This window comes from Podarcis raffonei, chromosome 15 (assembly GCF_027172205.1).
Source record: "Podarcis raffonei isolate rPodRaf1 chromosome 15, rPodRaf1.pri, whole genome shotgun sequence".
Classification (NCBI taxonomy): Eukaryota; Metazoa; Chordata; class Lepidosauria; order Squamata; family Lacertidae; genus Podarcis; species Podarcis raffonei.
Genome location: NC_070616.1, coordinates 4,225,277 through 4,253,275, shown reverse-complemented (window position 1 = coordinate 4,253,275; position 27,999 = coordinate 4,225,277). Strand labels below are relative to the sequence as shown.

The 27,999-nt window shown below is 46.6% G+C and overlaps 2 protein-coding genes and 1 long non-coding RNA gene across 4 annotated transcripts; 1 reads left to right on the top strand and 2 right to left on the bottom strand.

The window, feature by feature from the left end:
* Position 1: 1 nt before the first annotated feature.
* LOC128402624 (uncharacterized) lies at positions 2-4,002 on the top strand. 2 transcript variants are annotated; one of them, XR_008327754.1, is made up of 2 exons: positions 2-230; positions 3,156-4,002. It is a non-coding gene; the product is annotated as an uncharacterized LOC128402624 (long non-coding RNA). The 2 variants fall into 2 exon arrangements; XR_008327755.1 differs by lacking the exon at positions 2-230 and adding an exon at positions 237-493.
* On the bottom strand, positions 3,999-10,787 carry SMG8 (SMG8 nonsense mediated mRNA decay factor). The gene is made up of 4 exons (XM_053366879.1): positions 8,753-10,787; positions 7,986-8,131; positions 5,734-6,609; positions 3,999-4,506 (listed from the first exon to the last, which is right to left on the bottom strand). Exons 1-4 carry the CDS (start codon positions 10,674-10,676, stop codon positions 4,309-4,311), a joined length of 3,144 nt encoding a protein of 1,047 aa, XP_053222854.1. The 5' UTR covers positions 10,677-10,787; the 3' UTR covers positions 3,999-4,308.
* A 2,639-nt stretch (positions 10,788-13,426) lies between these two features.
* On the bottom strand, positions 13,427-20,421 carry PRR11 (proline rich 11). Its single transcript, XM_053366890.1, has 6 exons — positions 20,346-20,421; positions 19,661-19,759; positions 18,029-18,141; positions 17,861-17,920; positions 17,113-17,209; positions 13,427-15,866 (listed from the first exon to the last, which is right to left on the bottom strand). The coding sequence occupies exons 2-6, from the start codon at positions 19,730-19,732 to the stop codon at positions 15,798-15,800; spliced, it is 411 nt and encodes a 136-aa protein (XP_053222865.1). The 5' UTR covers positions 19,733-19,759; positions 20,346-20,421; the 3' UTR covers positions 13,427-15,797.
* Positions 20,422-27,999: the final 7,578 nt, after the last annotated feature.

Genomic DNA, 27,999 nt, shown 5'->3' with positions numbered 1-27,999 from the left:
TAAGAATAACGGTGAGGGAGATGGGAGAGTAGGCGCGAGCGCGCTCAGCGCGCTGATTGGTTGGCGAAGCGCGCGGTCCGACAATAACGATTTTAGCGCGGAGCGGCGAAGAATGTTGGCGGCGGAGAGAAAGGGATTGCTGCTGGCGGTGGTGATGGCTCCGCTGTGACGTCATGGGCCGTCGCTAGGTCGCAGACGCCCCGCCCACCGCGGCCAATCCAGTGTGTGAGGTAAATCTGAAATAACGGTCACTCTTCCCCTCCTCGCGCTTTAGAATGACGAACGCCACCAACGTTTACGGAATAATAATTAACAACACGTTAAAACAGTAGTGACAATAAAGCTTAGTATTTCTAAGATAATAATGACAATAATAATAATATAATGGCCTAGCAATTGGGTAGTATTCAGTGTTCATCTTGCTCAGACAAGAACCATGGAAAAGAAGGAGCATGACTTTGATTTAAGTCCATCAGTTTCAATGGGGCTACTCGTGAGTAGAACTTAGATGGATATGACCCATTACTGTTATTGATGTTATTTCAAATTCTTACCCGCCCTTCACCATAAGGTGCCAGGGTGGAGTTGCAGGAGTCTATAAAGTATCTTCCTAGCCATTCTTTATTATTTTAAAAAATGCTACTTAATTAAGGCCACACTAAGGTTTCTACTTTTGGGCAGTGTCATATACAAAATATATTCAACAGACTTGCATACGGCAATTATTGTATTAATTCATCCTGACTAAGACACCCCCATTTGCTTATGTTACATAGACACATGCCCAAACCTTTAACTCCATAATAAGGTTTTAATAGACTAAAACAGACCAACACAGACCCTAAGCAGTCAATCTATTAGTTGCAGTGATTATTTAGTCCAGGATGCAAAAGAGGCTGTGATTAGTATGGTAATTCTAAGTTAACTTTTTTTTGGGGGGGGGGTTATTTGTAGTGATCATGTTCTGGCTCAATATCTCAGTCGGTAGAGCATGAGACTCTTAATCTCAGGGTTGCGGGTTCGAGCCCCAGGTTGGGCAGAAGATTTCTGCATGGCGGGGGTTGGACTAGATGACCCACATGGTCCCATCCAACTCTACAATTCTATGATGCTCTATGTGAGCAGAAGCTTCTGAGAACAGCTGTACGATGCCATTGCTATTTATTCCTGCCAGCCCTTCCTCAAAACCTACCTTTTCCATTAACACTTCAACACAACCCTCTACTTCGCAAACTCTACTTGCAGGTGCAGCTTAAAGTGCCATTCAGGTATCCTTGGACTACAACTCCCATCAGCCCTAGGCAGCATTGGCTAATGGTCAGGGATGATGGGAGTTGTAGTCCAGCAACATCTGGACGGCACCATCTTGGAAACCACTGCTCCCCTGTAACAAAGCACTGTCCTGTATAACAGAAACAACCATAAATTGTTTCCTTTCCTCTGTTTCACTTGTGGACAGATTCTAGTTTGTAACTTCCTTGGGACAGAGACCTTTCCTCCTGAACTGTGTTCCAAACCACCATGCAAACTGACACCTGTTTATCAATAACTTAAAGGAAAAAATCAATCTGATCTGGTTTCCCCAAAGAGGCCAAGGACATCTGCAGCACTTCCAACATATTTCTGTTCAAAATGAAACACTGATGTTCCATAACTTTCAGTTAATTGAAGATTACTCTTTAGGGAAGCTGAAATACCTTCATTCCCAACTTTAATTGTGCTGAGAGCCCCCTAGTGGGCTAGCCCAAGCAATTGCAACCGTGTGGTTCCCTGAAGTGCAAGGGCTTCCACAAGCAAGCCTCAGATGTGAATGACAGGCATTATTCCATAGGATTACAAATCCCTTCATAAACCGCCCTTGCATGTTCAGCCAAATCTCAAATACTGGATGCACAGCAGCGGTGGGAAACCTTAGGCCTGGGGGCTAATTGCGGCCCTTTACGCCTCTCCACAGGCCACATCTTTCTTTGAGTGCCTTTGCCTAGCTGGAATGCGTCCTTGAACTGTGATAATGTTTCTTGCTTGCCTGGTTGGTGAAATGTATGTGTAGAAACCTCTGACATTTTCAAGGCTATAATGTAGCATACATTACAAAGGCAAAAGTCTTTAAGAACTTGCCATTGTTTGCTGTGGTCGACACAGTCAAATGCTTTTGCGTAGTCAAAGAAGCAGTAGTAGATGTTTTTCTGGAACTCATAGGTTGTTCCTTTACAGCTGCAGCTGTGCTGCTTGAATTTGGCACCTTCCCTGTTGTGTTGCTTTCAGCAGGGATTGGATACACATAGCAGCAATCGGGGGTCTCAGAGCATATTCAGTCCCTTAACAAAACAGCACAGCAGGGTAAGGTGTTGAATTCAAGGCACAGCCAAAAAAAATAAATGTTCCTTTGCAGCTGTGACTTAATCTGCCCTGTACCCAATGTCATATGGCAGGTTATAGACAAGTGGGTATGGCTTGACCAGAACAGCCTTGTGGGCAAAACAAGGAGAGCAGGAAAGCCAAATTAGGCCTGAAGGCTCAAGGTTTCCAATTGCTGACAATCCCTCACTTGGTTACCTGTGTAGATCCCATCCTGGTCACTAGGTGGGCAGGTTAGATTACCGTTTTCTTTTTAAGGTCCTAAATGACTAAACACAGGCTCATATCTGCGGGTGGGCCATAAAACTGAACAAATATTGTGGGATTATTTGCAAGAGTGCACCAAAGCCTTTGGCTGTTTTCTGCAGGAGCAGCAGGTGGAGCCACAGTGCAGAGAGGGAGAAAAGGATAGCTCAATTTGTACAAGGACTTGCATAGTGCAAAAGGCCACTGGCAGGCCTTGCTCCTCTTTTAAAGGCAAAGGTTCAAGGCCAGGAATGTGCATAGATTAAATAAAAAGCAAAAAACATCTCACCAGGCCAGAGTATTTCCCAATCATGTTTGAATAATTGTAACATGCTATTCCACATCTGGAATTAGCTGGAAGTCCAAACCACAGAGCAGCAAAAAAACAGTGCCCTTTGTTGTTGCAACACTTTAAAAGAATCGCTGATGTTTAAGAAGTTTTTAGTTCAAGTTCTGCTTTTTTATATATAAAAAAGATCTGTCCACATAAAATATCTGTTTCCTAATGGTCTGTGTTTTTCCTTCACACCCCTTCTCCTTTTGTCAAACAGGAGACAATTAGCTGCCAGATGTATGTTTTACCAGCTTCAGCCAAGATTGCCTTTTGGCAGCTTTGATTGAATTACCTTTTATAGATGGACATGACATCCACACTTCAGTACAATCCTTTGGCTGTCTACTCGGAAGTAAGTTTCATTGAATTCAGTGGCATTTATTCCCAGGAAACTGGATAGAGGATTTGGAAACTTCAGTTGGTCCAAAGGGAGGTGACCAGAATTACTAGGGGCACCTGATGACTGGAGCATATAATTCTAGACTTGTGCTAGATCCAATGATTACCCACAAGGATTCTTATATAAAGCTGTCCACATTTTAAGATCTATTTTGGAGGCCCCGCTCCCTGCATGAATGATCAAAGTGACTAAACACAAGAGACAGGGCCTTTTCAGTAGTGGTGCCGATGGTTCGAAATGCCCTCCCTATGGTGACTTGCCTGGCCCTGAAATTTTCTGGAAAGAAACAGAAATTATGCAAATAGGCATTTACCATCTAGTTCTGCTGTTGTTTTTAACTGCTGCCTTTTATGGTTAGTTGCGTCTAATCCTTTTTAAAGTGTTTTATTTGTTCTTTATCGCATCATTGTGTCCCATTTTTTTTAAGCGGCTCTGAGTATTTATTGGTAAAAGAGTGGGATATAAACATTAAATAATAATAATAATAAATAGCATCCAGAACGTCCTTTAATGCAGCACTTTTTAGCTGATTTTTCATATCATCTCTCTTTGCATCCCCGTCCTCCTAAGAGCAAACTCCATCAGCCCCAGCCAGCAGAGTGAGGATATACTTCATTATGTTGTTGCAGTCACTTGAATACAATATAAAACAGTAATGACTTAAGAGCAGGTCTTATGTTTTATTTTTTCTTTCTTCATCTTGATCCACAGACCTTTACAAACTAGAACTTCATTTGGCTCCCGCATTAATATACCCCACCAATCCAGTGTCTCTGATAGGACTTGGCACATACATATGGTTTCAACACCGGGACTTTTTAAGTGCAATAAAATCAAAGCAGTGATTGCTGTGTGAATTCCAGCTGTTGTTAATCAAAATCCGTCATTTATAATGGGGTGGAGGTGGGGGGGGGAAGGAAAGCAAATACTAAATTCCAAAGCCAATTCAACTTGTGTGGTCAAGTAAGTCCTATTGTATCACAGCTTTTAATATTCCTCGAAGCACCTTGTAACTCATGAGCTGCTGGTTTTCCTTTGGAGGGAAGGACGGTCCGCGTTCCGTCACATAGGCGTAAGGAAACCGAAGAACCCACAGTCCATCGGAAGGAAGTTTTATCTCTTGTTTCTCAGGGTAAAAGACAGGGCAAGGAGGTGGCCCTGGCTGCACCTAGGAATGAAAGAGAAACAAACATAAACAAAATCTCCAGACAGGTAGCTGTAGCAAAATGACAAGTCTCTCATAAGAAAAGCCTACTGGATCAGGCCAGTGGCTCATGGCTACCCAGATACCTATGGGAAACCAGGATTCAAGCACAGGAGCAACTCTCCCCTCCTGTGGTTTCGCACAACTGGTATTCAGAAGCATACTACTTGCTCCAGCTGTAGAGGCAGAGCACAGCCATCATGGCTCATAGCCATTCATTGATAGCCTTATCCTTCATGAATTTGCCCAGTCCTCTTTTAAAGCCATCCACTTCTCAGCCTTGTGGCTAAGATCAAGTGTAGTGGTCTCATGACACCCTGAATACAAATAAAGGTAACGTGGCATAAACCAGGGGTGAGGAAGCATTTTCACCCCAAGGGCCACATTCATTCGTGGGGAACCTTCTGAGGGGCCACATGTGAGTCGTGGGTGGGGTCACAGGCCAAAGTGAGTGATCTATGGATGTGACTCTCAGGCTACACTCTAGCCATGCAAAAGTCAGGGACTTCTACATAAGCCCACTCTATCCAGGCAAACAAGATGTATTGCCACTCTCCCAGGACACATTCCAGTCAGGCAAAAGCACTGCAAAGGGTGTGGGGCCTGGAGAGAGAACCCCAAAGGCCACAGAGAGAGTGAGAGCTGGAGGCCTTAGGTCCACTTCAGGACCTGAAGTTTCCCACACCCAGCCATGATGTGTGATACTGAAATGGCAAGCCTATCAGTGCCTCCAAACAGGCAAAATTCACAAAGCTATTTGATCTGCCCTCCGCTTCAAAAGAACTGCCCTACTCCCTGGGCCAGTCACCCCCTCTTAGCCAAACCGACTGGACAAAGATAAAAACTGCAGGGGAACTATGACCACAAGCCTTGGAAAGGTAGGATGTAAATCTAAGAAATACATTTAGTATAGGCCTAGCATTCTGCTGCTGCTATGGACTACCACTACTCATGTTCTAAGAACATTCACTAAAACACAGGCTGAAATACTGATACGTCAGTTGCTGCGGTTATCTTGTGAAGACTTATTATACTGCGCAGCCTTCCCCTGACCTATAAAACCAGACCCTGCCATGTGTGCTAAGAACAGCCAATGGCCTATCTAGTCCAGCATCCTGTTCTCACATACGCCAGAAACCCACAAGCAGGACCTGAGCACAATACACTCCAGCTTTTCTACAATCTTCTCACCTGTGGCGTCAGTACTATCTGCAGTGGAGCGTCAGGCACCACAACAAAGAGTCTCATCAGCTGAGCATAGTGCGGCTTCAGCCCCCGCCCCGGGTTGGACGACAGGATGTACAGGGGCATGTCGGAGTTGAGAGCCTTGAGAGCTGATTCCTTTGGCCCCCCTCCCATCACCTTCATGACCTTCTCAGGGCCCGAACACATGAACCTCCGGCCGCGGGCATCCTCGTACTCGAACCCCACAAAGGCCCGGGCCACATCGTCCCGCCGCCTCCCTCTGCCCATGACGACTGCGCTCCTTTTCCCGGGGACAGCCTTGTTAGGAGCCGGCCAGGAATTCGTGTCCAGCTCCCCCTCCTCTTCCGTCCGTGTCCGGATGACAATGTCCCAAGGCATTAGGTAATTCGTTCCCAGGATGAAACCCTGCTGGTCTAAGCCGGTGTGGAAGTTGTAAGCCTTGGCAGGGCCGAGTTTTACCAGCGACCAGCTGGAAAACTTGGGCAGGAGGCCCTTGGGGCAATTGGAGTGGAGCATCCCTGGCAGATACTCAACCGTCGAGGCTTGGCGGTCAACCAAGCTGGGCCTCTTCTCTCCTTTGGAGTCAGCTGCCTGCCCGTGAGACTCCGTGTTGTTCCCTCCGCCCTGAGGGTCGGCTGGGTAGGTCCCCAGGCTGTCCGTGGACTGGCCCAGACTGAGCGCTAAGCTCAGGCTGGTGCTCTCCCCCTGAGTCTGCGGCTCCTTCTCCTTCAGCTTTTCGGCTTCGCCCTCTGGAGGGCTGGGCGACGTCTCATTCTTTGCCGGTGCTGGATCTGGAGTGCTTGGCTGGAAGATGGGGAAGTTGATGTGGTCCAGTTTCCCGCAGCATTTCTCTTCCAGCAGCTAGGAAAGCAAAAGAAAGGGGTAGAAATGAGAAGGTTTGCAACCTAGAGCTGGGTGGGGAACATTGTTCAGCTTGAGGGTCGTGTTTCCTTGCAGGTAACCTTCTGCGGGGCTGCATAACAGTGGTGGATGAAAAACAGGTGCAAAAGCAGGTGGAGCAATAGATGAGATTCCTATCTTTGTAGCACAGGCCATAGCCCAGTCATGCATAAGGCAGCCGTATCTGCACACAGATACACACACCCCTCCATCCTTCTAGGTCAGGGGTCTGCAACCTTTAAGACAAAAAGAGCCACTTGGACCCATTTCCGAAGAAAAAAAAACTGGGAGCCGCAAAACCATTGCGACATTTAAAACAAATATAACACTGCATATATTGTTTCTTACCTTAATGTCCGATCTGACAGCGGGCAGGAAGGTGACGTCGGGACGGTGCGTGACTAACGCACTCACCGCCCCCATGCGACGTCACAGCCAGTACAGCGCCTGCCACAGTGGGGAGTGTCGGGGTGCACAATGCACCTCCTCCCCTTGCTAGTATCCGCCCCGGAGCCGCAGCAAAGGTGTAAAAGAGCCACATGCGGCTCCGGAGCCACGGGTTGCAGACCCCTATTCTAGGTGAGCAAGGGCCATTGTTTCCCTTCAACCAGGCTTTGGTCGTCTTGGTTTAATTATTTACTGGTGTTTTATCTTGTATTTTATTCTGTGGACTGCCCCAATTATAATAACAATTGTCCCAGCCCAACGATGCATTCAAGCCAGGCAAAAGCAACTAATGTGAATGTGGCCTAAAGGACGGGTGACTTGGGGAAAGTCCTGAGGGCCAAACAGAGGGGCACAGAGAGCCATACCTGGGGCCAGAGGTTTGCCACCCTTGCGATATAGAGATGCCTCTAGGAACATGCTGTGTAAAAGCCCAAGGCCTGGAAGCTGGATATCCAAAGGCTGCTGGGAGGTTGTGCCCCCCTCCCTCCTGGGCAGCAAAGGGAAGAGGCACCTGGCTGAAGACTCTTTAGTTCAAAAAGGGGTGGGAAATCTACTGCCCCTGGCCTAAGTACAAAAGCCCTCTGTAAGCAATTGGCTTAGAGCTTTGGGCAAGAGCAATCTGACCCTTTCCTTGCAACTTGCTGGGGGGAGACGAAGAGGGAAGCAGGAAAAGCACAGGGGTGGGTCGGCAGAAGGAACAGGGAAAGGCAGGAAGCTGCCCACTTGCGGCCCAGATTCCAGCTGCAGAAGGCAGCCCCTGACAGATTACCCCAGAAGGAGTGTGGCTCTAAAGAGGGATGAAAAGGCCCACACAATGACAAGTCTTCAGCTGTTAGTTTACCCATCTATCTAACAACTGTATCGGCAAGAGGAAGGTGACAAATAATTACCTGATAGAAATCGTAATTTGCTCCTTTGATGTCGAATGGGTCATCCCGGGGTGCTTGTTTCCTCCCACAGTTGCAGGTGCCAGTGGAGCGAGCTCGGCTGTTATGGTACAGGACAGGTGGGTTCCTGTCTGGTTCAGGTTTCTCCCCTAAAAAAGAGAGCCACAGAAGGAAAACTTCCATCAGTTGGTTCCTCTGACTTCTTTGCTTCTTTAAAAGCTTTGAACAACACAGAATCCAGAAACTTGAGAATCATAACCCCACTTTTTTCAGTCCAAAAAAACCACGCATTTTGGAAGTGATGCAAGCCCTTTTTATCCCAGAAAACATTTGTTGCCACAGATTTTATTCAAAAGGGTGTTTGTCATTATACTGAATATTTTGTACTTGCTTTTAATGCAGATAGGACAGATTAAAGACCCCTAAGTCTGTGTGTGTGTGTGTGTATCTATCCATCCATATATGTGTATACAGAAAGATGTGACATGCTGGAAGTTTCACCTTTCAATTAGGGATCCCCCACTCTGGAAGTTGAACATGTAGCAGGAAATGATTGAACAATATTGTGAAGGTCAATGAGGGCTAGAAACCTAAAAGATTTGCAAAAAGACTCTGCCTTCCTGCCTAGTGTGATCTAGCAGGGCCCATTTCCAAACTTGTGTGAGCGTATATTAAGTGAGATGCATATAAAAACAAATCTAAAATTGGGAGCAGAGGAAGGAAGACAGTCCAGACTGTGAGCTTCTAAACCCTGAATGACCTGAACTTACCCGATTTCGGAAGCAAGTGAAATTTATGCACGCAATGCTGGTCGGTCAAGCTCCTCTCCTCGCATAGCTGGTGCCCATTGCTCCAGAACTTGTAGCAGTCTTCGTGCAACTGCAGGGCGTACTTGTGAAAGGCTGGTCCCCGGGCGTGCTGGCTGTAGACCCGCAAAGCCTGGGCCAGCTGGTTCTTGTGAACAGTCATGGTATAGTTGTGGGGCAGGTTGGACTGGTAGGCACTGTGGGCCATGGGGAGGGCCTTCTGGCAGCGGTTCTCTGAGAATTTGGTGTCAATGTCCAGGTAGCCTTCTAAAACCTTGATGCTCCCCATGATTTTGGAGGTCAGCTCTCCGATGGCCGAAGATGGGTCGCTGTCCTTGCCTTCAATGGCCACTTCGTACAGCTTTAGGGCTGTGGCCACCCACTTCTGGTAGGTGGGGAGCTCAAAGTGGGAAGGCTGCGGGTTCCTCCCTACACTGTCGTCAAAGCCCTTCTTGCCCAGGACCAGCTCCACGTGCTGGAAGAGGAACTCCTTCAAGGTGCAGTCCACCAGCTGCCCCGAGGAGCTGGAACTGCTGCTGCTGCTCTCCACGTGGAAAGACAGCTGCTGCCTCCCGTGCCGCATGGCCTGGTACCTCCGAGGCCCAGCCAAGGCAGGCGCCAGCGAGGCCTCCGCCTCCCGGGTGGTGCAGTTGCTCCTCAGCTGGTCCAGCAAGACAGCAATGGGGTCGTCGCCCTCTTGCGCCCCGCCGGCCACGATGTAAACAAAAGCCTGGTTGGCCGGGACGGTGAAGAGGCAGTTGATGCTCTGGTTGGTCAAGACCCGGCTCTTGCGGAAGATGCGGTAGATCTGGTCCTCCAAGGCATGCTGGAGTCGCCGCTTGGGAGAGTGCTTCTTCGCGGGGGGCTTCTCCAGGTGCCCACAGAACTCCTGCCCCCTGCCGGGCGTGGGCTCCACCTTCAGGGCTCCGTTGAGCTGGAAGAGGAAGAGGAGGCGGGGCGGGCAAGGCCTGCAGTTGAGCTTCCAGTCCTTGCCAACGGGGCAGTCCTTGATAGCGGCCTTCAGAGAGGGCAGCACCTTCTGCCGCAAGCCGTCCAAGGCTCGGAAGACCCGGTCGTAGGTGATGTCGAAGGAGCAGGTGGGGTGGACCATGAGCAGGATGTGGCAGACGGAGAAGAGGTAGAGGAGGCTGAGGCAGTGGAGCTTCTCCTGGTGCTTCCAGAACTCATGGGCCTCGGCGTGGGGCAGCTGGGAGCTGCCCGGGGCCAGGAGGTGAGCCCCCAAGCTGCCAGGCCCTCGGGCATCCCCCATGGCATCCAGGTCCTTGCAGGCTTGCAGAAGCTGGTGGCTGTCGCAGATGGACGTGAGGACCAGGTAGAGCACCTTGCAATCCTGGCTGTAATAGGCTTCCAGGAGGTTGTAGTCGCCCTGGGAAGAGGAGGCGGCGGAAGAGGAGGCGGAGGAGGAAGAGGAAGCGGAGGAAGAAGCCGAGGGGGAAACGGTTCCTGGGTCTGCGCTGCCGCCGCCGCCGCCACCACCTTGCCCTCCTGCACTATCAGTTCCTCCAGCGGAAGATCTGGCCTCGCCGCCGCGCTGGAAGAGGGGGAAGACTTGCCTGTCGCACACCGTGTTCACCAAGGCCGCCTTCTCCGAGCTGAGCTGCAAGGCGGTCTTCCCGAAGATCCCCACCACGCAGACCTCTTCTTCCTCCCCCGGGGTAACTACCCCGGGGCCGCTGCTGCTGCTGGTGGTGGTGCTGGTGGTAGGAGCAGCGGGGGCGGCAGCGGCAGCAGGAGCAGCGGCTGCAGTGCTGGCGGCAGGGGTGGCGGCAGCAATGCCAGCGCTGCTGCTGCTGCTTCCCCGCTCCGCTCCAGCCAGCAGCAACTCATGCAAGCCCACGGGGCCTTGCACCGCCGTCGCGCCCACCATCCTCGCCTTTTGCAACGGGACCGCGAGCCTCCCTGCAGGGCTGTTTTGTCGCCCCCCGGGAGCAGCCGCCGTCCGAAGCCCGGGAAGCACGAAGGAAGAAACTGCGCAGGCGCGGGGAGGAAAAAGAACGCGATATGTGTCGAAGCACCAGCCAATAAGCCTCCGCGGCTGGAAAGAAAAGGCCTTCTGCGAACGTAGAGATGGGAAAAAGTGAAGAGGGACACTCCCAGCGTCGGAAGGCGAGATTTCCCCTGTTGTTTCCACACCCCACCCCTTCGTTTTGTCAGGTTGCACCCTAGGCAGGCTTACTAGGTATCTAGTATGGTATCTAGGCTGCATCATTCCACACCACTGAACGTGTTGACAGGGGTTAATGGAATAATAGTAATGGAATAATAATAATAATAATAATAATAATAATAATAATAATAATAATAATGGAATAAATAATAATAATAATAATAATAATAATAATAATAATAATAATAAATGGAAGGGACCCAAAGGGTCATCTGGCCCAACCCCCTTGCAATGCGGGGTTGATGGGAGCTGCAGCCCAGCTACCTTTTATTGAAATATGTGTAGCCTGCATTTTTGGATAAAATAAATAAATAACAGCAATATTCGCTTGCACGTCTTGGTTTTCGCGAGGTGAGGACGGGGACCCAGGATTCCGTCCCCAAGCACCCTCCCAAATCCTGCTGCCAATCCAGCAGGCAGGAGACAAAGGGGGAAAAAAGGTCTGCAAAGTCAAGCCAGAAGGTGGAAACGTTGTGAGAGTCTGCTTTTAAAGTCTATGTTTGAAACAAGTGAGGGCAGGGAGGCGAAGGACTCTTTCCTTACACATGCTCAGACATCACTATGAAGCCGCTGCGTCCCGGAACTACCCTTCCTCTTTCTGCGATCCTCCGAATGGAGCACGTGACCTGCTACAGGCAGGGTGTTGCTGTCAGCACACGCCCTTCTAAGTCAACGTGCACAGGATTGGGCCCTTAAGCATTGCACAGGTGTATAGCCTTGCGCAGCTTTTCATATGCTAACAACATATGATCTAAATTCCATGAATTCCCCACTTATTTCTCCCCACGCACCTGTTGACAGATGCAGATGTGTGCTCGACGATTGTCATTGAAGTCCAGCAGGGCTGGGGAACCTGTGATCCTCCGGACGTTGCTGAACTCCAACTCCCATCAGTCCCAGCTAGCATGGCCAATGGTCAGGGATGATGGCAGTTGTAGTCCAACACCTAGAGCGCTACAGTTCACCTTCTTAGAAGCAAGACAGAAAGGTCCGAAGACGGTGGATAGGGGACAGAGGCTACGTATCTTGCCCACACTGAGCAAAAAGGTATAACTCTGCACGATCTGCAGTCCAGCAGCTAGGTTCCAACTCCCAACAATTTATCAATAGCAAGTAAAGTAGTTCTCCAGCACAGATTGCCTTATGACAAATGCCTATCAAACTCCATGATTCTCTCCTGTAAGAATATAAATATGTATCTGTTGCTTTTCACCATATCTTTTGTGTCGCTATACTGGCCACCTTTAATGTTGTGTGTTTAAATCAGTGAGCTGTCATAACTCAAGTGCAGATCGGCACAGAGCAGGCATCCCCAAACTCTGCTCTCCAGATGTTTTGGGACTACAACTCCCATCATCCCTAGCTAACAGGACCAGTGGTAAGGGATGATGGGAACTGTAGTCCCAAAACATCTGGAGGGCCGAGTTTGGGGATGCCTGGCACAGAGGCATGCATGTTATGCCAATGGATAACAGTAGATAAGCAACGCTCACCTGATCCAAGCCACCAATTTACATGTGGCTCTGGTTAGCGGATCCCACAAGTCTAAAAGTTTGTTTATCTCTTATGTAGGCAGCAGCCCATTATCCACTATTTGGGTATAGCACATAGGAAGTGCTGACTCTGTAAACGCACAAGACGTAACCGGATGTACTTTTGAATAAAGAAGGTATACTATTCATTGTATCGAATTGTAGATTTCAACGGAAGTCTCATAAAGTTTACTGCAATCACTACTATGCTATAAAATCCACTATTCTGTAATATTACATATGAGCCTGCTCTACTGATGAAGCCTGGGATGGCGAAACAAGGCTAATATTCCGGAAATCCTTGTCTTTGATTCTGTGGAACTGAAACAACCCTTCATGTGGATTATTGGACTCTTTGAACAGACAGGTGGAATAGATACTTTTACATGTATGGACCTTATGCATGAATTGACTAGAGAATGAACTGATCCACTGGGTCTTCTGCTTTTTTCATTGTATTGTAGATTTCAACAGAAGTCTCATAAAGTTCAATGAATAGTATACCTTATTTATTCAAAAGTACAGCCGGTTACGTCTTGTGTGTTTATTGAGTATGTTTCACATAACCATAGGTTTGTTGTTGTCCTGCTGACTCTGACCACACATTAGTCAGCCAACTCAGCATCCTCTTCACTGACTGGCAGCAGCTCTCCAGGTTTGAGGCTAAAATTCCTCTCCCCACCCCCCATCTATCTGGAGATGCTGGGGACTGAACATGGGACCTTCTGCATCGCAGCGCTGATTGCTTTACTACTGAGCTACAGCCATTTCTTGAAGCATCAACCATGTAAATGGACTACCAGGTATCGTTGGCTACCACTTAATACATTTCTGATGAGACCCATCATCTTGAACAATAATAAAACACTATTTTCCAAAGAGAACATGAATGAGGAACAGAACAAGAAAGCCAGCAGATTGCCATATTCTTTTTTTATTGAACTGATTTCAGTCCGCGCTGCTTTACAATATATAGTTTCAAGTTGCTCCAAAATGTGCCACAGGTAGCTACAGAAGCTATTTGTCTTTGAAATGTGCAGGAGGTAAGCAGCAAAGCGATTGAATGGACACACGTAACAAACAGCAATAAAATGAGTAATGGGTAAGAAACGGATGCAGAAACACAGTGTAAACTTGTAAATAATTGTAACTAGGTGAGCTGGGTTACAGCTGTATAATGCAGCATGCATATGTAGACGTGTACATTTAGGAACACTTTAGCCTACTGGCCATCTCTACCTTAGCATAAAAGGTTCAATCTTTTTTCTGGAACGCTCCATGTTTCAGATGGACAGTGTCTGTTTACTCTGCAGTGGAGCTGGGGAGCCTATGGTCCTCCAGGTGTCACTAGATTCCAACTCCCTTCATCCACAGGCAGCTTAACCAATGGTCTGGAATGATGGGTGTTGTAGTCCAACACTGTCTGGCAGGACCGCAGGGTCCAGATCCTTGTTCTACAAAGCTTCACACACACACACACAATTTTTTTAAAAGCTTCTCCCTGGGAACTTTTGTGACGATGCTCTTAAAAGGCCCCTGTCCTTGCACAGACGAACAATCTCCAAGATTCCAAGCTACACAGGAATGTATCCTAGGCATATCAGGAGAAAACTGGCGCCACTTGTCCCAGGGCACTTCAACAACGTACATATGCTCACAATATCCCTGCAAAACACTAAGGCCACATTGTACACCATACATTTAAAACACATTGCTTCTCACAAATAATCTTGGGAACTGTGCTACTGGGAACAATAGCTCTGTGGGGGTAAACTACAATTCCCAGAATTCTTTGTGTTTTTTGGAAGCACCTGTGCTTTACATGTACGGTGTAGATCTAACCCAACTGCATCTAAAGGAGACCAAGAGTTGGTTACCACAGCGTCTGAACTGAAAGGATTGCTATCTAGTTAAGGCATTTCCTTCCATTCCACTGCCAAGGCAATTTGATGCTGGCGCCCTTTTGAGCTGCTCATGGGCTTGATGCGAAAGCAGCATGTCAACGGCCCTGGAAAACTAATGAGATGAAGCTTCCTTTCTGGGTCCTGCAAATTTACTTTGCCTTTTAATGCACTTGCAAGCAGACTCGAGGCAAACAATAAATTCTTCAGATTGCCAATACAGCTTTTTAGATGAGCTGCTGTGGCTTTTTCAATAGCTTTCCTCTGTTCAATGAATCTCCAGTTAAACAAGTTCTGGAGTTCTTCAAAACCCAGTCTGACCGAAGAGAGCAGGACCGATGAGAAGTCTGTACCCCCGCAGACAAGCCACTTTCACAGCATCGTCAGCACTTTGAAAACAATAGCTGTCATCTTCAACCAGAACCTAGTCTCCATCTTACAGATACAATCTGTACATAGTGGTACACTCTGTAAATAGCTCTAGGTGCTACTCACATTGTTTAAGGAGTGTTTGAATGACCAGCCGATGATTCCATCCTCTTCCGGCATGGCAGAACCTCATTCTCTCTCAGCAGACCAAGAGGGTGTCAGGAACGACTCAACATGCATCAGGATCTCAAACCAGAAGCAAAAACCTCATTTGAGGTTTGCTGAACATTCAGCCTCTTCCGGTACAAAGGCATGTTAGACCTCCTCTGCAATTCACTTTTCCCCCTCAGAGAAAGGGGCATTTTCCCTTATTGAGGAAAACATATACTTCCCCCTCTAAGAGAAGGTAACAAGGTATTCTTCATTATGGAGAAAACATACACAAATTCATGTGTACACATCCACTTTAGATGAAATTTCCAAGATTAACTGCCACCCTTCTGAGTTTTAAGAACTTGGGAGTTTAAAAAAATGTTTCTCTCCCCAAATCTTCTTTAAAATAGTAAATTAAAAATATATATATAAACATTTCAAGTAAGTTACAAATAAAACAAGGTTAGGAATGCCCAATTCCCCATGCAGGTTTTTATATGCTAAAGGTGTTTTATAGTGATAACCTCATATTTGCCAGTATGGTGTTAAGCAAGGAGGGATGCTCTCTGGATGCTGCTGGGAATCATAGTTCAACAAATCCAGAGGGCCACAACTTCCCTATCTCTGCAGTAAAGAAATAAAAATCAGCATGTAGGCTGGGGGGGAAAAATACTGTCTTTCCTTTGTGTGTTTCACCTGGGGATGGTGAGCTCTGCTCTAAAGGACGATGAAGATCATCCTTTCTTCTCCCCTCCCTGCTCCCAGTGTATTTTATTGAAAAATAAATTCCTTCCACATTAGTAGTGCCCATCAGCAGAGGCCAGAAAACCAGCATGGGGAACTGCAGGTAGGCAGGAGACGCGCTGCTAACTTTGCTCCTCAAAGCTGCTTCCTTTAGGCAACAGAGATGGAGAAGGACTCTTTGGGTGAGCCAACTGTCAAGAAAAGAGAGAGAGAGAGGTTTCAACTTTTCCTTCTGGCTGCAACTTCAGTTTTTGCGCCGTTCTGCCCACGCTTCCTAAAGGCACTTCCTCTCCTCAGGCTGGACTCCTCACCTCACTCCCTCCCTCAAGTTCTTTTGTACAGATGCAGAATGCATGTTAATTGTAGCAACACCTCTTGCTTGGGCTGGGGGAGGATGGGGAGGGGTGTGTGCGAGTGTGCACAGGCAACCCCGCATTTACACACGTTCAATATGTGAATGCGCATTACGCTGAACCCAGAAGTGACCCGAAAACGTCACAAAAAGGAGCAGAACGGGAAGGGGTGGGGTGGGAGAAGCGCTACTTGCAGGCTTTTTCAATGCCGTTTCAAATCCCGTATTTTTCGCTCTATAAGACGCACCTAGTTTTTAGAGGAGGAAAACAAGAAAAGCCAGCAGACACGCTTGCTTGGCGCGGCTCTTTAAAGATAGAGTGGCTCTTGCTGGCTTTTCCAGGAGGTGGGAGAAGGGACTGACGGGCTGCCCTCCATCCCTTCTCCCACCTCCCTGAAAAGCCAGAGCAAGCTGCGCAGCTATCGTTGAATCCAGCAGAGCAAGAGGGAGAGCTGTGCAGCGGCTCTTGCTCTGCGGGTTTCCCAGCGAAGCAGGATGAGGGACGGAAGGAGCTCGATGTAAGGGCTCCCTTCCGTTCCTCCTCCTGCTTCGCTGGGAAGCCAGCAGACCAAAAGGCGCTGCACAGCTCTCCCTCTTGCTCTGTTGGCTTCAGCAATAGCTGCGCAGCCTGCATTCGCTCCATAAGATGCACACACATTTCCTCTTACTTTTTAGGAGGAAAAAAGTGCATCTTATGGAGCGAAAAATATGGTATTTACTTAAACATGGGGTGCCTCAGAACATAACCCCTGCGCAAATGGGGGTTGCCTCTGTGTGTGTGTGTGTGTGTGTGTGTACACACAAGCACAGAGACACACACATATACAGACGTGCAAAAAGCCTCTGTCTTTTGCAGTTGGAATGTAGACTAGTGTGCAAAAGTACAAGTCACACCTCCATTGCTCCTCCCAATTTTGCCCCTAGCCCCCCCCATCCCAGCACATGGCTTGCGGAAGGTTTCCCCCACAAGGGAAATGTGGCCCTTGTGGGGACGAGGTTACCCACCCCTGACTTGGGAAGATGGGACTGTGCGTTCAAAGCCCCCTTTTCAACACTTGCTTTGCCAAGCTAACAGAGAGCCTTGCCTGAAACTTGCGCCGCAGAGCCTGGGTCATGATGGGTGTAAGTCCTGTGCCAGTCTCCATGTTCTCTTTGTTGCTTAACGGGGTTCCTCCTGGGCTCCTGAAGCAGGGGAAGGGAAAAGAAAAAAGGGTACACGGTCTATGCTGGGAGCCATAAACTTGTGTTTTTTCCAGTAGGTTTGGTTAACTGGATTTATGTTTCGCTTCTTAGAGCAACATATCCCAAAGCAACTTACAGGAAAAATAAATGCTTTCATAAAAATATGTCAATGTATTAAGACACAGAGGGAAAGCCTCCATTTTTATATATATATATATATATATATATATATATATATATATATATATATACACACACACACACACACACACACACACACCCCGCCCTCCCCAGCCAAGGCCGGGCTCAGGGCAGCTAACAAGCAATAATAAAAACAAGTTGAATGAATTCAACTTAAAAACAAGATTAAAATACAACATTAAAATTATTAGTTCTACCCAAATGCCTGAGGAAAGAAATAATGCCTTTGCCTGGTGCTGATGTGATGACAAGGTTGGCAACAGGTGGGTCTCCCCTGGGGAGACCATGCTACAAAATGGGGGCTACCACAGACAAGGCCCTGTTCTCTCATTGTCCTCACCCCGGAACTCCCTCAAATGACAACCTTGGGGTCTGGGCAGGATCATACAGTGAGCTAAAATAAAGAAAAAAGGGGGAGAATGACCCCCACTTCCCTATATAGATGGTTACCTCTCAATAGCGACTTTTCTCAAGTGTTTCCGGAAATCTAAGCTGCTTCTGCTAGGAGTGCTGGAGGGGGAAAAGAAGAGCAAACAGGAAAATTAAAATACAGATTTCCTAAGTGGACAAACGTTAACGCTGCACATAAAATCTGCAGAAAGGTCAGAGGTGCCTTACATCAAGTGACTTGTAACCCGAGCTTGTGGTCCTGGGGCTTTGGATTTCAGATTGATGCTTTGCAAGTCGGAGAGGGTAATTAATGCCTTGCGCCTCTCAAACGGCGATCTCCTCTGAAGAAAAGAAAGACTCGTTACTGCACCATACCTTCTGAAAGAAGCTTCAACACAGGGCCTTTGTGAGGAATTTTATCAGGGGGGCACAAAGTTTTTCTTGGGCCCTTTCCCTTCTTCATTATTCTTGTTTTTATCCTCTGAATCAGGGGTCGGCAAGGTTTATCTTGCCTGGGCCGGATCGGTCCTGCGGAGACCCCTCTGCTCTAAATAAACCCTACCAATATGTCTCTCCAACCCCACATTTCCTTGAAGTTCGGACATAACCTTAAATAACTTAAACTGCTGGTGACTTCAGGACAGTAGGAAATTAACTGCTTGTTGAGGTCTGGGGATGCTATTTTATTTTATTTCTTTTTTAAAAAATCATTTTTATTAAGTTTCCCATTTTAACAATCCAATCAAATCACATCGAATGTTCCAAATTATACAAATACATATCAAATAGTCCAAATATTCTGCCTAAATTATAATTTTTTTTATTGGGACTTCCCATGCTTCAAGTTTTTATTTTATTTCTTACTTGCCATTCAAAATAATTTATTCCCCGACATGGACAGGGAATTAGTTTTCGGGCTCAATTGAAAGTTGTGTTTTGTGTGTTTTTGTATTTTCAAAGCTTTATTTTTGTTTTAACTTAAGTATCGTAAAGAATCATACAAGCTGCTACATTTTTGGTTACAGCCAAAGAAGAAATGATGTTAAAGATGTATGTCTTTTTACAAATCATATAAATAATCAAAATGGTTTTATACAACTACAAAGATAGCTTTCGTAACTCATGGACATGACTCAAAAGTGCACACACATAATTAAGTTATTGCTGAAAATCTAAAATCAAATCTATTTGTCTGGTCTAACCCACTACCATATTGTTTTTATTACACTCTCCCAAGATAAACTGGATCTTTGAATTTTAAAAAAAATTTGTTTAAAGATGTTCTGCAAATGCTTTTGAAACTTATTTTGTAATAGAAAATCAATGAAAATCAATAAAAATTAAATTTGGAAAAAGAAACTACACAAATGCATAGCTCACTACAAAAACCTGATTCAAACTCTCAGATTCATAAAACAACCATACAATAAACCTTCCTTTTGAGCTCAAAGAATTCCCTTTGTTACTAATCAAATGGCTGGTTTTGACCTATAAAGCCTTAGGCAGCTCAGTCCCCCCAATACACCAAGGGCCACTTTCCACCGTATGAATCAACCTGGACACTGATTTGTTTAGTTTTGGCCAATATTGTATCCCCTTCTGCTTGGCCCAATTTCACTTGGGTCCCATTCATTATGCTATTTAATCAGTGCTTGAAAGTGGGCCGTTTTCTGCAGATATTTTTGTTTGTTACTGACACCATCACAATACCACACCTGTCCAGGTTACCGTAGCCTAGGAGTCCTTCGCAATACCAATCTGATACAGTGGCCGATCATCAGACAGCAGGGCCCAAACAGCTCAGCTCAGAGCATTTAACACAAAATGTGAAGCACATTTAAGACGCCTTTCCGAATTTACCTTGTCTATCCCCATGCCGCTTTGGGCCTTCTTTAGTTTCACATTTAGGAGGTCCTGGAGTGTTATCTGCATGGGTACGTCTTTTTTTAATGAGGCTGCCTGGATCCAAGAAGGAAGTGGACAGAAAAGAGGTTCAGAATCCACAGCTCTCTCAACGACACTGACCAACAAAGTCTCTGACTCAACATCCTTCAGCTCCTCCTGAAATCCTACAGGAATTAAATTTCTACCCCACTCTTCTGTCTAAAGGGGCTCAGGGTGGGAAGCAGTGAAATGCTACATAAAAATAAAATACATAGTTAGATATCTGTACGGCAATATTCATTAAAAAAACAAACCAAGCTATCTACAGCAATCGTACATACAATAATAAAAAAGATGTAAAAACTGAGAATCGGAGATCAGCTAACTGCTGTATTGCGATTAACGTATGTTCTTAATTGTCTGGCTAAGTTTGGAAGCATTTACCTTTGCTCACCTCTAGCTCCGCCTACCATTGGCAAGCGGCCCCTGGGAGGCTGCCCAGGGAGGAATGCGGCCCCCAGGCTGAAAACGGGTTTCCCATCCCTGGATTGCTCCCACCAACCCACATGCTACTAGCAGGCAAGAAACTGAAACGGACTAGAGGAAAAACCTGACCCCAATTAGAGGAGTTAAGAGGAACTCTCTCTGCCATACACATTACCGGCGTCTTACTGCCACCAACTCTTCTGAGACGGAGAGGTGCAGGTAGAGGCTGGGGCGGAGGGGGAGGGGGAGGGGGTGGGGGAGGGGGCGGAGGGGGAGGGGGAGGAGCCAAGGGCTGTGGAGGCAAAGATTCTGGAAGGCCCAGCTGCGCATGCGCGGGAAAAGCTGGCTCCGGTTTCTCCAACAGCATCTGGCAAGGCGGCTTTTCCGAGAAAGGCACAACAGTTCCATTCTGTTGAAAGAGGGAGAAATCAGCGAGGGGGATTCAATTCAGCACATAGAGGCGAAAGATTTATACGATCTGAAGAGAAACCATATATATTAATGTTATGTAGTTAGGCATTGTAGTATGAATGAATTTTGCTCTGTATTCTTTGTTTTACAGAATATATATAATAATATGTTACTAAGCAAATTTAATAAAACAGAAAAAGAGGGGGGGAGCACATAGAAGTCTCATCAGCTGGAAATGTTAATCCAAAACCTTGTGTAAAGCCACAGAGACTTATGAACTACCCAGCTTAAGATGAACTTCAATGGATTTTTCAAATGTTTAACTCAGTCTTTTGTTTTCTTTAACTTTTAGGTGAGTTCATGAAGATACCAGCAAAGGGTAAGTTCGGTGTTGTTCACAATACTGAGAGATGCTAGTGAAGTTGTAGATGGATGTTAGTGAAGTTGTAGACAGAGTACCGGCATTTTGCACCTGTTTCGCCCTGGCTTTGAAACCAGACATTATAAGTGTTATGTACTGAAGTTCTCACCCTGGGCCAGCAGGGGGATACTGTAGATAGTTTTCACTCAGGTCCACATATGCAAATAAGGAATTGAAAGTGACGTTCAGTGATTGGATAGTTACAGAAAGTTGTTACTGTTACATTGTAGTGGAGCTCTATATAAGCAGGCTGGCTGAACCCTTCAGTTCAGTTCAGTTCTGGCCTGTGAATAAACAAGAGCTGTCTGAAGAATCACTGTGTCGTCTGATATGTTCACCCACAACTTAACAATAAATTCATCTTAAGTTGGGTAGTTCATAAGTCTCTGTGGCTTTACACAAGGTTTTGTATTTTGCTCAGAAGATTGATAAAGAATGTATAATTATTTTGGCAATTATTGTTTGCATATTAGTCGCCAACGTGTTGCATGAATTGTACTACACAGGTTGCATTTTTCTAGCAGGAAATGTTAATCTGGCAGTAAGGCACCAAGAGCGGCCAGGTTGTCAACTCAGTTATGGGATGCAAGCTCTTATGCACCAACTTTTCATTTTGAAAGTTTACTAAACCACATTAACATGCACACACCCAACACACACCCCAAACTCCCAGTTACAACATACGTTTCCTCTTATTTATTTCATAAAACGTCTATGCCGCGTGATTGTGGAAAAACCCCCCAGATAATTTTAAAGCGGTTTCTATCACACAATAGAATTTCGGATACTTATATTTTAATGCCTGTATAACACGTCTGAATATTAAGCAGTATATATAAATAACTGAAATAGCTGGTTTTTATACCCATAAGATACTTGGAAGCCTATTATGGAATTAAGCAGTACATAAAGGTAAAGGTAAAGGTACCCCTGCCCGTACGGGCCAGTCTTGACAGACTCTAGGGTTGTGCGCTCATCTCACTCTAGAGGCCAGGAGCCAGCGCTGTCCGCAGACACTTCCGGGTCATGTGGCCAGCGTGACAAGCTGCATCTGGTGAGCCAGCGCAGCACACGGAACACCGTTTACCTTCCCGCTAGTAAGCGGTCCCTATTTATCTACTTGCACCCGGGGGTGCTTTCGAACTGCTAGGTTGGCAGGCGCTGGGACCGAGCGACGGGAGCGCACCCTCCTGTTGCGGGGATTCGAACCGCCAACCTTCTGATCCGCAAGCCCTAGGCTCTGTGGTTTAACCCACAGCACCACCCACGTCCCATATACAGTGGTACCTCAGGTTAAGTACTTAATTCGCTCCCGAGGTCCGTTCTTAACCTGAAACTGTTCTTAACCTGAAGCACCACTTTAGCTAATGGGGCCTCCTGCGACGGGAGCGCACCCTGCTGCGGGGATTCGAACCGCCGACCTTTCGATCAGCAAGTCCTAGGCGCTGAGGCTTTTACCCACAGCGCCACCCGCGTCCCTAAGCAGTACATAGATTAATGTTAAAGTAATTATTATCTATATTTTACAAACCACAACAAATTGGACTTGTCCACAGCTATTTGCCTGCGGCAAAGAAATAACATTTAAGACAAAGTTGCCACCACTCCACGCAGGTAAAAGTCTTGCCAATGGTTTGGGATTCAAGGATCCTGATTCCAAAGTAGGAATGTCAGGAAGCAAATCAGTTCATTACAATATACCAGAAGCTGGCCGGAGGCGGCAGATTGGATTGCTACAAACTTTGTAAAAAGTACGACTTACCTTGACCAGCATCTGTAGGCTGGCAAATTCAGTTTCCAGCTTTTCTAACCGTTCCCGGAGAGCAGCCAACTCCTGCAGACGCGTGTTTGATGGAGACACAATTTTTTTGACGACTTGAAAGAACTGGGAGAAAAGAAGCAAGAGAAACTGATTTTCTACAGAGCTAGGCATAAGCCCGATGTATATGCACACTTGGCAGCAGAAAAAAAGCCAACACCCCGGACCAATGCAGTGGGGGGGAGGACACAAGAGGGCCATTTTCCTTGGGTTCCACGTTCAAAAGGGGGCTCTGTTAGGTTGTGGGTGAACATAGCAGACGACACAGCGATTCTTCAAACAGCTCTTGTTTATTCACAGGCCAGAACTGAACTGAAGGGTTCAGCCAGCCTGCTTATATAGAGCTCCACTAGAACGCAGCAGTAACCACTTTCTGTAACTATCCAATCACTGAAGTCACTTTCAATTCCTTATTTGCATATGTGGACCTGAGTGAAAACTATCTACAGTATCTCCCTGCAGGCCCAGGGGGAGAACTTTAGTACATAACAGGCTCAGATTTAGTTTTTTCACATTTAATTTTTGGGGGCAATTTGTTTCGATGTGCACCCGACTCAAATGCGACTCTCAGCTTAGTGCTGCAGATTTGAGCAGGTAAGAGACATGATTTGATGAGACATCGTTTTTCTTAACCTATACAGAGCTTAAAATGTTCATAAATATGAATAAAAATATATCCGTTCCAATGGTGGGTCGTTATTTTTTCATTTTGGCTGGGGGTGGGCCTCAAAAGCAGGAAGTGGGCCTTTGACTGCCAACATGCTAGTGGTTGCTTGAAATGAAAAGCCATTTCCAAAGAGAAAAGGGGAGTCTAAAATTCTTGCTACAATCAATCATCATGCTGGATTTTCAGCGACGCGGACTTATAAAAAATATTGGGGGGGCCCGGGAAAGCTCATGAATAATAAATAAGCTCATGAATATGCAAATAAAGTGGCGCCGCCTCCTCGTGAGCGAATAGGGGAGAGCGTGCTGCGCCTATTAATCAGCTCCAAAGGAAATTGGGTGGAGCTTTTGCTCGGGAGGGAGGGCAGGAGGCATGCAGCCCGCCCCCCCTGTGCATTTTGGGCTGGGGGAGGGGCGGCGATGGCGCTCTGCTGGAGGGGCGCCGGAGATTATTGGGGGGGCGGAGCCCCCCCAAACGAATTTTTGAGGGGGCTCGGGCCCCCTCAAGCCCCATGGAGTCGGCGCCTATGTGGATTTTAAAAGCTGTGACCAGGATCCCAGGAAAGAAAGGGTGACAGGTGAAGGAAACCTCAGAGCCCGCCCCAGACAACTTAAGAAGACACCTCCTTGATCGATCAAGATGTTTGTCTGGTCCAACAGCCCCACACCTGATGTCCTGCCAACAGCAGTCTTACCCCAGTCCTTGCTGGAAGTGTTGAGAATCAAAAGTGGGAGTCGTTGTTTGCAAACCGATGCTCTCCCACTAAGCTGCAGTCCCTGTGTCTAAGTTTGTTACTGTACAGTGGTGCCTCGCAAGACGAAATTAATCCGTTCCGCGAGTTTTTTCGTCTTGCGATTTTTTTCGTCTTGCGAAGCACGGTTTCGGGAAAGTTTTGGAAAAGCTTCAAAAATCACCAAAGTCTTCAAAAACCTCAAAAAAGGCTACCACACCGCATGCTATGAGTTGCTCCTCAAAGTCAAGTCGCAACTGTATTAACGGTGTTAAGAAAAAGGAAACAAACTTGCAAGACGTTTCCGTCTTGCAAAGCAAGCCCATAGGGAAAATCGTCTTGCGAAGCAACCCAAAAAACCAAAAACCCTTTTGTCTTCCGAGTTTTTTGTCTTGCGAGGCATTCGTCTTGCGAGGTACCACTGTAGATTCTGAATGGCAATGAGGAGTCATCCTTTCTAGCGCTGCTTTTCAGGATCCCTTGAGCTGGTAGCGTCAGAGATTGAACCCAGTACTTTTACTCATGTGAAGCCTGGGATCCACCAGCGAGCATGAAGTGGCTCAGCCCCTCCTAGGCTGAACACCCTCCTCCCAAAACATCCACATTAAACTGGGTGCCAAGATTAGACACTCTTGCTCTCTTCCATTCTGCACTGAGTAGGGGTTCAAAGAATGTCTCTGTGCGAGCCAGTGCAATGGGGGGTAAAGTCCCCCACATTGATAGGTGGGGCACAATTTCTTGCCTTTGTCACTTTTTCTGTTCTTTTAGATGTGGCAGCCATTCTATGTCAGGCTACACCTCCATTTCGTTACGGTCACTCATCATGCACTCTCTTAATTCCACATATGCCCTCCAGCTCAAACAGACAAAGCTGGTGCCGCTACAGTTTTCAGTATTCTAAATAAAAAGATAACATGAACAAAAACTTACCCGTCCAACACTTTTCTGGCACCACCTGTACAGACACAACCCTGCGGTCTGTAAAGCTTTCACTACTGCAATGCTCAGAAATGTCAAGGGCCATGAGTAAAGAGGTTTGCTCCAGCTGCAGGGTGAAACCGGAAGCCTACCAAAGACAAACACCAAATCAAAATCTTAAAAAGGTGACCTTCATGGATGGCTCCTATTGTCTTTGGCACAGAAAACCTCCTCATTCCCATAGGCTTCCATTACTAGAACAAGCAGTGCATGAGCATTACAATTATATTGTTATAGATTTGAGAGCGGGAGAAATTAATTAGAAATTAATAAATGGTAGGATTTTCATTATTTGGGATATGAAGGGGAAATACAAGCTGCAGATGAATTCCTGTGCAAGCCTATGCAAAATGACCTGGCCAAGAAACAATATAGGGCCATTGGCAATGCAAGATAACTGTCCTCCCCTCTTGCCCTGAGGTGTGAACAGAGATGGGGGTTTGGTAGGTTGCCAGGGTAACTGGGTGTGAGGTGACAGGGGAAAAAAGTCTTGAGCAAGGGTTGCTGAGGAAAAGAAGATGATGGAAGACGGACTGGGATCCATCTTGGGCAGGCTGGCTGCAGGGCTGACTGGGAGAGATGCCTTTGACTCCAGGGCTGCACTGCTGTGGGGTACAAGCCCCTCTTGAAATGGCTATGCTGTAAGATCTGGACTCCCTCCATGCAGACTGAAGGTGTGAATAGGTGAATAAACCATATTTCTTAAAGCTACTACAGTCTCCACATACCCTAGGTGAGTTCCTGGAACCCCATGAGCTCTTGCCACCACTTGGCAGAGAGAGGGGAAAGCACCCAACTTTCGCAACCATTTTATATGCATTTTATTACTTTCTTGCTACATAAATGGTCTTGGTCACTTTCAATGGTTTGAAAACAAGGCAACTGTGATGACTAGTCATAGAAAGAACACTGAACAGAAAAATTAAAAGATCAGAGGTGCTTACTTTGGAGGGAGAGAACTTGAACACTGAGGCTGAATGATAACTTCCTTCCTGTTTGCCAAACGTTTTGCTCTGGCTCTCAGTTTCCGACGCCATTGACTGTCCTTGCCCATTTTCTCTAACTTAAACTTCAGGTTAAATCATATCCCTGTTAGATGTCCTTGATCTGAAGCTTTGTTTGAAGGGGACAAATGAGTAACAGGAATCCTGCCATACCCTTTAAAAAAAATGACAGCTTTTTTTAAAAAGACCAAGTGTAGATTTTAAATATGTAGGTGTTGCCAGCTGGAACATCACGCCCATGAAGCACCCATACAAACCAACACCCACCCACCACAGATGTAAATATTGCCATTGTCCAAGTGTTGAGTTTTCAGGGATTCTGCACACTGAAACAGATTTTGATTTCCTTTGGAATAAGATCACTGGAGGCGTACTGATCTCTTGTAATATCTGCGTTCATTTTACACACCCTGTGGAAAAGATGAAGGGAGCCAAGCAGGCAAGGCAGCCAAAATCACAGCCTGCTCCAGTTGATCTATCCTCTCCACACCCACAGGGCCAACTTTACGTTGTATTTCATCTGACTGAGCATCTTAAAACTGTAAACTGTCTTGGGCATATTGCAGAAGGCCAACATATAAATTAAGCACAGTAAACAAGCAGAAAGAAAGAAAAGCGATGATAAACCTAGACAACATCTTAAAAAGCAGAGGCATCACCTTGCCAACAAAGGCCCGTATAGTAAAAGCTATGGTTTTCCCAGTAGTGATGTATGGAAGTGAGAGCTGGACCATAAAGAAGGCTGATCGCCGAAGAATTGATGCTTTTGAATTATGGTGCTGGAGGAGACTCTTGAGAGTCCCATGGACTGCAAGAAGATCAAACCTCTCCATTCTGAAGGAAATCAGCCCTGAGTGCTCACTGGAAGGACAGATCCTGAAGCTGAGGCTCCAAGACTTTGGCCACCTTATGAGTAGAGAAGACTCCCTGGAAAAGACCCTGATGTTGGGAAAGATGAAGGGGACGACAGAGGACGAGATAAGTGGGACAGTGTTCTCGAAGCGACCAGCATGAGTTTGACCAAACTGCGGGAGGCAGTGGAAGACAGGAGTGCCTGGCGTGCTCTGGTCCAGGGGTCACGAAGAGTTGGACGCGACTAAACGACGAAACAACAACAACAAACAAGCAGAAGCTCAGCTGAAATATGGGGTCCTCCCCACTCTTGTTGAGGCTGCGGGCGCATATGGAAATCTAAGAAATTCTCGCAGGGGGGCACAGAAGCACCCATTTTACAGAAGAAAAAATGGCAATGTTCCGTACCCATCCTTAGCAGACGGGAAACACACCTGACTCCCTACCCAATAAAGCCAGAAAGAAGCAGGTGGTTCCCGCAAAGCAGAATACTTACGAGCGCTCTCATTCCATCTCCTAATTCTTCATTTCTTAAACAAAACCCCTACATTAAAAAACCAAAATTCCGCCCTTCTTGACACATGCCAACATTTCCTTGCCACGCCCAACATTTCAAACTGATAGCAGCCTGCGCCACAGCCAATCACAGTTCCCCGTGCTGCAGCCAGTGTTCTATTGAGACAAAAACCCTATTGGCATCCTGCATCCCACGATTGGTTGCAGATCCAGCCAATCAAGAAACAACAGCCAACCAGATTAAAGGTCTGGAAAAAAGGGGCCAATAAGAGAAAGGGAGAGGGGAGGGACGAGAAAAGGGTCTCTAAAATGTCAACCCGCCTTAGAAAAAAATGGGACCAATGAAGAACCGGGTGTCGAGCCTTTTGACCAATGTAGTCTCTCGGTCCAGCCCAGTTATCGCCCCCTACAGTTTTCTCTTAACAAACCAA